The sequence below is a fragment of the Volvox carteri genome, assembly GCF_000143455.1.
Source record: "Volvox carteri f. nagariensis unplaced genomic scaffold VOLCAscaffold_51, whole genome shotgun sequence".
NCBI classification, from domain to species: Eukaryota; Viridiplantae; Chlorophyta; class Chlorophyceae; order Chlamydomonadales; family Volvocaceae; genus Volvox; species Volvox carteri.
The window spans coordinates 890473-900609 of record NW_003307594.1 but is presented as its reverse complement, the minus strand read 5'-3'; the positions used below and the strand labels follow the sequence as shown (position 1 = coordinate 900609).

Sequence of the window (10137 nt, the reverse complement as noted above, 5' to 3'; positions counted from 1 at the left end):
ACACATATACACACATATACACACATATACACACATATACACACATATACACACATATACACACATATACACACATATACACACATATACACACATATACACACATATACACACATATACACACATATACACACATATACACACAGATACACACATATACACACATATACACACACATACACACACATATACACACATATACACACATATACACACATATACACACATATACACACATATACACACATATGTGTGTATATGTGTGTGTGTGTGTTACATGGTTGGGGGTGCGGGACCCCATACCTGTAAAACTACCCATACCAGCCGAAAGCATAAGGGCAATATCTATACGCCTAAAAGCCACGGAGAACATGTGTGTGATTTATATATGTATCATCACATATATGTACATAGTTTTGTACATAGTTGTGCCATCATCTTACTAGACAGGGTTGCCGGCGTGGGAAAAGCGGCGATTGTGGGTGTTGGAGGGGTGTTGGAAAAAGTATAAGATAGTGGGGCGCGTACGGCAAAAAAAGGGGGAGGCGCGTACGGCAGGTGGTACAGTGTTTTGTTCTGGATCTAAATACATTAGTCCCCCTCACCTCACCGTCCCCGTTTCACGGCATGTGTGTATGTGTGTATGTGTGTATGTCGCAGGTGGCGCAATCGGAGCTATGCCGCTCCCCCGACCTTTACCGCATTATGTACGAGGTGCTTGTCGTACGAGGAGGCGTTGAGGGCCTGAGGCACGCTATCAAGCTGTGCAGGGAGGCCCACGACACGGGTGCGTTTGTAGGTAAAACCCTGTGCCGTACTGTGCAGTACTATGCCGTACTGTCACAGTTGGACCACGGGGCCACGAAAAAATGTTCGGTTTCGGAGAGAATGTTGGGAATGTTGGCGTCTGCGCAGATCATATGCAGGGTGCTAGGGCCCCCAAAAGGCCGCAACAGCAACAGCAACAGCCGAGTCCGAAAACGTCCTCGCACAAGCACAAGCTAGGATGACAGTACACCAACAGGATTGGAGTTACGTCCATTTACCTGGCCCACCGGGTGCGTCGCTCTCCGCCACCCTACAACCCCTTCCCCCCCCTTCCTCCTTGCCCTGGCAACAGCTTCACTCGTTCGTGGTTCGTCTTTCCCTCCCCTTCCTCCCGCACAAATATAACTTATGTATATATTATAGGGTTTGGCACTACTGGTAAGCGCGACCATTAGGGTCGAAAAAAAGTCCTTCCGATGGTGGAAGGCACTGCGCCCCTAGTTGATGGACGATGGTGACCTGGGATAAAGTTAACTTGCGAGCCGACCAGGAACGGAGTTGGGCCGCTGTCGACCCGGCAGATTCCATTGGATGCTGGTGGTGGGTGCGGAACCTGAGCGATCCACTGAGAAGTTGACAAGGGTGACTGGATGAGGGTGCCCCGAAATACCGGGGAAGGCAGGGTTTCGCAGGGTAGCTGCCACGGGCGAAGATACGCCCCCCTGTTTCACACATCATATGTATGTACACATACAGGTGCACTGCGCTGGTACAGACAACCCCAGTCGCAATCTGCTGCTGCTGCAGCAGCCGGCAGTCCTAGTGGTGGTGGCGACGGCCGTGGCGGCGGCGGCTCGTCCGTCGCTGTCGTACTCGAGGGGTACAGCCGTATTGAGACCATCGTAACGCTGTTGAGCTGGTTGTTAGAGGTACAGCTGGCTGCCACGTGAGTGAGATTCGGGGGGGGGGAGCTTTATTGGGAGAGCGGGGGGAGGGGGGAAGGGGGGGATGGAGGAAAGTTAGTTGGTTACGCGAGGGTAAAAGTGGCGAGCCAGGGCGAGGTGAAGGGATGAGGCTGTGGATGCATCGGCTGTGGGGGAATTGTGGAGTGCGGCGCAGTTTAAGTATAGCGTTGAATCTTAACGATATTATTAAGTCAACCGACAACCGCCAATCGTTGCAGCTCCGGTATTCGACTGCCGGGTCCCTGGACGGATATTCTGGCGCCCGACAGCGGCGAGGCGGCGGCCGCCGCCGCCGCGGCGGCGGCGACGTCCGCCGCCAGCGGCGGTGGTGGTGGCGGAAACAGTGCAGCCGCCGCCGCTGCCGCCGCCGCCGCCGCGCTTATGTTGGACGGCGAACATGTACGACCTGCCATTGCTCTGGTACTGGAAGGTCGGATCGGAGAGTTGCTGGGTGTCGGGCCGGAGTCCAAGCCGGAACACAGGTACATACGTACGTACGATCGTACGGCACCAAAACACCTTGCAATGTCGTCTACATGAAGTGACACGACCTTTAGCGCCTTTTCCAACTTCAGTCAAAGTATTGCTTTTATCATTTCTGTCTCCTCAATGATCGTATCTGTCTCTCTCCATCTACGCATTTTGTCCAGGGCGCTCTTCCCCTTGAGGACCCCGGTTCGAGCCTTCCCGGGATCAGACCCATCTCGACCCGGCCTCATTCGAATCGACACGGACTCCATTTACGAGGCCATGCGCTTGCAACCCCAGCACCAACACCATCAACTTCAGCAGGCACTGCAACAGCAGCAACAACAGTAGCAACAGCTGCAGCTGCGGATACGACAGCAGCAGCAATACCTCCAATGTTGATCAGGAGGATGCGGTCTAGGCTGGTCCAGGGAGGGTCAGGGTGAAGAGGGAATGACGTTTACCAAACCGCTTCTTCGTCTCCGAAAAGGGGGAGTGGCGGTTTTGCCCGTGCGCGGAGACCCAAAGGGCCTGGGTGCCTGTGCGGGTGCCGCCCGCTTTCCACATCGGTCTACACCTTCCTCCTCCGCGTTATTTCCAGAAGACAGTACGGGAAGGTACGGGAAAGCCCTGGCGGTGCCCTTACCGGTACTGGGACCGGTAAGAGAGCGGATTTGGTTGTCATGTTGCAATTGTTGGCGAGCTCTCTTCAATTCTCACAATTTCACATTTCAAAAGCTTCGGGAACGTTGCGTTGTGACGTGGCTGTGGTCCGGCATACATTTGTCAGGCTATACCAAAAATGGAGCAGTACAAGCAGAACAGGAGCAGTAGTGGTAGTAGCAGTAGCAGTAGCAGTAGTAGCAGTAGCAGTAGCGGCCGTTGTGCAGCGCGGGGGTGGGGGCCGGCAGTAGTAACTGAGAGAACATGGGTGGACTGTCCAGGAAATAACAGTCAGTGGTGAATGGTTCTTAATTTTTGCAATCTGAACACACAGGTATAGTCCTGTTAGCAATATCAATAATAATAATAATCTAATAAATGGGGCTGTGGGCTCCCCCCTTTTCCCCCCCCCTGGAGAGCGGGGGGGGAAAATGGGGGTTGGGCACAGATATTAGTTCTTGAAAAGAGAGCATCTGCGATACGTGTTTTGTTGCCCATGGTTTTTCCGGCGCCCCTCTGCCCCTCTGAGGGTGACTTCTCCGCTAGTGATTGGTATTCCGCGGGACAGAATTCGAGTATAGCCTTTGTAGTAGCGAGTAGCGAGGTGGAACACGGCACACGTGATGATGCAATGCAATGACGCGAAGAAGCCGGCACAAGCAAGGAACCGCAATCCAACCGGGTGTACGACACATGCTTTGGCACCGTACAGTGCTACATGATGATGGTGATGATGATGATGATGAGCAGCAGGGGGGGCGTAAAGCGATTGATGTAGAGGTCTCTTCGGATATCACAACACATGTTACGGGGACATGTGCCCCACGGGAGGGAGAGGATTTCTTTGCTTTGAGCTAAGCAAAGAAAGCGCATTAAATAGCGAGTACGGTTCTACGGGGTGGTGTACGGTCAAAGCGACGAGATCGATTTCATAATCATACCGATTTGTGATTGTGGCAAGCGCCTGGATGCTGGGCGACACGGCGAGCTTGGTTTCAGCTGTTCACTCTTCGTCACCTGGGTTTTGCACACAAGTTTACATGTGCAAGTGTATGACATCTGTACGGCAAGTACGGAGATCATGACCAATTGATGTGGGCCATGAATCCTGCGGATCATTACGTCCTTTTCGCGGGGCTGTACGGCTGGGCTGTACGGCTGTACGGCGACATGGTATAATGAAGAAGATTCTTGAAGAGGAGAGCGTGGAGGGGGGCACCGTGAACGCCTCTTTAACCAAAAGAGAAGCCATTTTGACGAATTCCATGACTTTTTGCGTTTGTGAAGGGGCAGCTGGCTGACTGACCGGACGCTCTGTTGGCTGGCTGGTACCGCGTGAAAAACTTAAACAATGTGAAGAAGGAGAACATGCCAAGTGACGAATTACGGGGTATGGGATGCACCAATGTACGGACAATGTACGGATTTGCAAATCGTTAGCGGGCTAGGGTGAGCTCGCGCGGGATCTTCCGCTTATATCCGCGGTCGCTTCGCACTTTTACGGATGGCTTAGCTTAGCTAGAAGGTGGTTGCGAAGCGCTCCGCAACCGATCACACATGCCATTCGTCCATCACAAGCTTTGATCATCAGATCACAATAAGAGCGTCAAAAGCCGCTCGCCATGCATCGTGAATTTGGAGCTGCTGCGCCTTCGCCTTGTCAAGGCAATCTAAAATTAGTGAGCAAGGCAACAGCACGTACGTTGTTGAGGCGGAGGACGAGGATGAGGACGAGGGATATGATTTTTTTTTCTTACGTAAAGAGTGTTCGACGTTGATCCTTATCGAAGATTGTTTTCCATCTCCTCCGTGAATTTGTAGATAGTTGTCTTTAGCAGCAGCAACGGGCTTTTGGGCTTTACGTAGGGTTTTGCGGTAGGCTAGGCGCAGGTGGAGCAGGCGTTGATTCGGGCAGCAACGGCAGTTGAATTAGCAGCAACTGCAGCAGCAGCAACTGCAGTTGCAGCACGCGGGATGCTGAAAAAGGCACATCGATATTCTGTTGATGTAGGTGTGGGAGTCGTTGGGGGGGACGTATGTGAGGGTGTCGGCAGACAGGCAGACAGGTGATTTTACCAGAAGGATCCCTGGTGATGCGATTTCTGCTTGCAGTTGTAACACTATCATACGGCATCCATGTAACAGACTTTGTATACATTTCTGCTGATTCGTGCTTGCAGCTCCCTCGCCGTTCCTCCAATACGGCAGTTTTTTTACCGTTATAAGGCGACGGCCGTACAACAGGGACAAAAACAGCTGTAACGAAGGCACCCAGTGATTACCAATCGCATCTGTATAATGGCATGCATCATGGTATCGATGCTCGCTAGCAGCCCTTAGATTTCACGCACCAGCATGGCAGTTGATCTGAAAGAATCGATCCCCTTGCATGATTACTGCAATTTCCACTTCCCAATTCAGAAGGGCGTTCCAAAAGTTTCGGATGTATCTCTCGTCCTGTCTCTGAACTATGGCATTTGGTTGTTCGGGATGCAATATGCGGGGGCCCTAACTGCAATAAGCTATGCGCATCGATTCAAAGCATGTCACAGAACCTGTTTTCCGTATCCATGCGCCGTCTATGCGCCGTCTGCCAAGGCAACCGTACCTTATCATTGCGAGCTTGCGTAAGGAAGCTGGGTTAGTTGGGCGTAAGGCCCAATGTGTCACTGTTAGACTAACTGTTTCGCAACGGCCCGTGTCCTCAGGGCCGTCATTTAGTGCGCGCATTAAGCTGTTTAGCTTATCTTGTTTTTGTTGTTCAGCGCGCGCCCGCCCGCCCGCCCGTTTATGGTGCAGCCTGCGTTAGTTCAGTTGCGGTGTCTCTTTCTCCGTTCGTAAGGCCCGTCTTCTTCGGGCCTTTCAGTCCTTTTTCTCTCTTTCATTATATGTAACAGAAAATGACATTTACCTATGGAGTAACAACTAATATGCTAGCAGTCACGAATGAGTGGTCCAAACGCGTATTATACAAGTCAAATTTATTGTTACTTTATCATCAAAGTTTCCCTCATATAAATTTTAAGTGTTACTAGCCAACAAAGAAATTGGGCCACACATTCTTGACTGGTACTGGTGAAGTGCTATAATAGCACTTCAGGTGCTCTGGTGCTCTTGCTGTTGATTCACGAGGAAACAATATACAGAAAACATGCGTAAACCCCAAATCAAATCTATGAACACCTAAGCACTTATCATAATAGCCAACAAAACGCAGCGATAGGCCGTTATCACGACGCCCGTTAATCCTGGAAAACCAAGATTCTTCGCGATAACCTAAAAATCGTAAATATTACTTACCAGATCTATAGCTGTATATATACAGCTTTTCTCCTCTCTCTTTAACTCAGAGAGTGCGACATGGCGAAAGCCCTGCATCGCGTGCTCGCCACGTTCGGGACCGCCGCGGACGGCAGACTGGGCCTCGGCTTCCCCCTCAAAAGCCAGTTCTATCCACGTATCGTCGCCAGCCTGGCGGGCTACTCCATCAAGCAGGTCGCCTGCGGCGGAGCGCACACGGCTGTCGTGACGGGTGCGCCATATAGCCAACTAAGTTGCATCTCTTTCGGCTGGCTGCCCCGCCGCCTTCAAACTTCCTTACTTCTTTCCCAAATCCCTTTCCCACCACTTGCATACATACACGTGCCGTGCCGTGGTGGTATGTGGTTGGGGGGAAAGTAACCCCCGACCTGTCCAACCGTCAGAGAGCCTCGGGAATCCCCGTAGGTCCTGTCCTGTATGTTAGTGTGCCCATGTCTATCTGCATGTTTGTCGGAATGGGAGCCAGGGAGCCCCTTCCCGCCTTTTGTTAATGTTGAAGGCTTCCCGTCTACCAGGACCCTCCCCTCCTACCCCCTCCCCCATTTCTTTCCCCCTCTCCCCCCGACCCCCGACCCTCCGAAGACGACGGCGCCTTGTTCACTTTCGGACTGAACTCCTGGGGGCAGCTCGGCCACAGCAGACAAGACAAATTTGTGGCGGTGGGGTGGGGATGGCGGTGGGGCGGTGGGGTGGGTGGGGAGGTGAGGGTGAGGGCGTGTGTTAGGGGTTTTTTGCTGGAGGGGGGAGAGATGTGCGATGCTACCCACGTGACCCCCCTATAACCCCCGAGACACATCATACGTACATACATACGTACATGCATTCTATGTAGGTACGTATATATGTATGTCTGTATGTACGTACGCACACGCACACGAATTAGCCCGTATTCCTCCATTGCCTGTCCGGTGCCTCCCGCCCGCCGGTACACCCCCCGATCTCCCCCCAGAGTCCCCTGGAGGTCGGACTGCCCGACCCGGTTGTGGCTGTGGCGGCGGGGGGGTATCATACCCTGGCATTGACAAGTGAGAGGGAGGGGAAGGGGGGGAAAGTGGAGGGGGGAAAGGTCTTTTCCTAGGGGGTTGCTGTGTGCGTGTGTGTGTGTGTGATGCCCCTCGCCCAACTCCAACCCAACCCGCATGCCCGAACACGCATCTCACTTTCTCCCCCACACAGGCGGCTTGTCCACCGCATCCTCGCATACCGATATTCTGTTGTATGTGTGTATGTATATGTGCTGCTCGCTTATCCTTTCATTAGCCATTTCCCCCCCCTCCCCCTTTCCCCTCCCCCTCCTCCCGCTCCTTCCCCCCTTCTTTCTCGCCTTGCCAGGCGCGGGGGAGGTGTGGTGCTGGGGCATGGCGGGGGAAGGGCAGCTGGGCATCGGGGAGCCCTCGGAAGGAGCAACGGGCGGCAGGCAGGTAGAGCCGAGATTGGTGGGGTCGTTATCCGGTAAGTCAGTTAGTTAGTTGGTCCGGGAGCGCTCATTAGGTCAAGGGATGGTCGGGCGGGAAGGGAGGTTGGGAATGCACACATACTTCCCGCGCCCGAAGGGGGAATGTGGGGATATGCGCATTGTAAAAGTGTATTGTATGCATGCGTATATATGTGTGTATATGTGTGTATGTATGTGTGTATATATATGTGTATGTATGTGTGTATGTATGTATGTATGTATGTATGTATGTATGTATGTATGTATGTATGTATGTATGTATGTATGTATGTATGTATGTATGTATGTATGTATGTATGTATGTATGTATGTATGTATGTATGTATGTATGTATGTATGTATGTATGTATGTATGTATGACTTAGATTACACTGTGGGCCGCGAGAGCCGGGGGCCGAAGCCGAAACACAGCGCAAGGGTCGGGAGCACACAGCACAAGTTGGTTAGTCTTGTGTGCTCCCGACCCCGACTCAGACTGCCAACACTCTACGCAGCCACTCCGTAGCCCCTCCATCCGGGGATGGCGCTGCATTGAATACACCACGAAGGGCTCTCAGGTCCCGCTAGAGCGAGTCCACAAGTCTCAGCTAGGGCAAAGTCAAAGGCTCTCTGAAACAACCCCCCAAAACACCACCAACGAAAACGGGATCCTAAGGGAGGAAAACAAACAAACAAAAATTCGGTTAGGGCAGTCCCGGCAGGGGAGGGCTCCTGATATACCTAACAGGCCAACAAAAAAACCTCCAAGAGAGAAAGGCTAAGAGAGCTCGACACCACAAGACGTCTTGCAACCACCTTAAAACAACTGACCTCCACCACCTGTCCCTTCCTGGGCTGGTCCAGGGGAGAAGTAGCCTTATAAAGAAAAGGGATCCCGCACAAGCCTGATCACCACTGCAGGGGCCCGGGATAGACCAGCGAAACCAAAGTATGTGTATGTATGTGTGTGTGTGTGTTTTTATCGAACTAAAAGCGATCAGTCTCAACAGTCGGGAAATGGCAACACGGCGACTCAATGAAGGCAACTAGTGGTCTCCAGTCAGCAGTCTGAAGTAGTGGAGGCGTGTACTGGTGATGATGGACTACCGGGTACGTCTGTGTGTATGTGTGTGTATATATGTATATATGTATGTGTGTGTTTATGTATGTGTTTATGTCTGTATGTATGTATTTGTGTTGGTGGGAGACAGAGGGGACACGTCACCCAGCGCCGCAGCTGCACACACACACACACACACACAAACACGAACACACACACAGATATGTTTGGCCTGCTGACGGTTGTGCTGGCGGTTGGAAGGAGGGTTCGTAATCCGTAAGCCGCTCCGCCCAGTCCTTGGGCACCTTGGGCCCCACTCCCCCGGGAGCAACTTTTCTCTGTCTCTCGTGTACACACATCTTTGCATACAGACATACACACACACGGCCCATCACACCGTATCACCACGTTCGCCGCTCCTTTCCCCCCCTCTTTCCCCCCCCTTTCCCCCGCTCTTCCCCCCCCCCACACACACACACCGTAGGTGCGGGTGTGGTGTCCCTTGCTGCGGGTGACCACCACTCATTGGCTCTGACGCGGTCGGGGGAGCTGTTCAGCTGGGGCAGGGGAGACCAGGGGGCGCTGGGGCATGGAACAGGTGCGCGGGCAACTGTATGTCCGTATGTGTGTATTATGTTCATATGTGTGTATGTGTGTTTTATGATCATATGTGTGTACGTATGTATGTATGCGGGGGTAAGATGAGGGGGAGGTGGCGAGTGCGGGGGTGAAAAGAGAGATGGGGCCCAATGGGGGGAGAGGAGGAGCATGTGATGGATGAGGAGGGAGAGAAGGGGGCTATCTAGAAGCTATGGGGTTTTGTTGGGGAGGGGGGAGTAAGTTCCGTCCTATCCCACACGTCTCCCTCCCCCTCGCACGCGTGTGTTGTGTGTTTTCTCCCCCTCCCTTACCACCTCTTACCAACTCTTCCCCCCGCCCCCCCCCTTTTCCCCCCCGCCCGCCCGCCAGTCGACGGCTATGCGCGTGTGGAATTGAAGCCCAGACGAATCACGTCCCTGCCCTCGCCCTCCTCCTCCACCTCCCCGCGCCCAGTCGCCATCACCGCCGGGCCGTACAGCTCCGGAGCGGTTGACTCCCGGGGGAATGCGTACGTCTGGGGGTACGGCACTGGGTACCAGCTGGGTACGGGTCGTGCAACCAACGAGATGCAGCCGGTCTTGGTGAGGAACCCATGAATGCGGGGGTGTACGGGGGTTGTCGTACTGTGTACGTATTCGCGTGTGTATTGGTGCGTTTTGGGAAAGTGTTGCGATTTAACGAACACGTACAACCCCCCAACTCCCAACCCCCCTTCCAAACACACGCCTCCAACACACACCCTCCCTTCCCGCGTTTCCACGTCCCCAAACGTCATCGCCACCTTTGACTCTCGATTCTGTTTTAGAGCTCTCTCTTTTCTTCTTCGTCCCATCTCTTCCGCCCTCCTCCCCCTCCCC

The 10137-nt window shown here is 53.2% G+C and overlaps 1 protein-coding gene across 1 annotated transcript in view; it reads left to right on the top strand.

Moving 5' to 3' along the window:
* Nucleotides 1–6224: 6224 nt before the first annotated feature.
* The window catches only part of VOLCADRAFT_119094 (uncharacterized protein), a gene marked incomplete at both ends in the record, with an annotated part of 12649 nt that continues 8736 nt past the window's right edge, over nucleotides 6225–10137 (top strand). Inside the window, 6 exons of the mRNA XM_002955439.1 lie at nucleotides 6225–6396; nucleotides 6768–6844; nucleotides 7135–7210; nucleotides 7518–7637; nucleotides 9165–9278; nucleotides 9734–9861. Coding sequence (XP_002955485.1) covers nucleotides 6225–6396; nucleotides 6768–6844; nucleotides 7135–7210; nucleotides 7518–7637; nucleotides 9165–9278; nucleotides 9734–9861 — 687 coding nt within the window. The remainder of the gene's footprint in view (nucleotides 6397–6767; nucleotides 6845–7134; nucleotides 7211–7517; nucleotides 7638–9164; nucleotides 9279–9733; nucleotides 9862–10137) is intronic.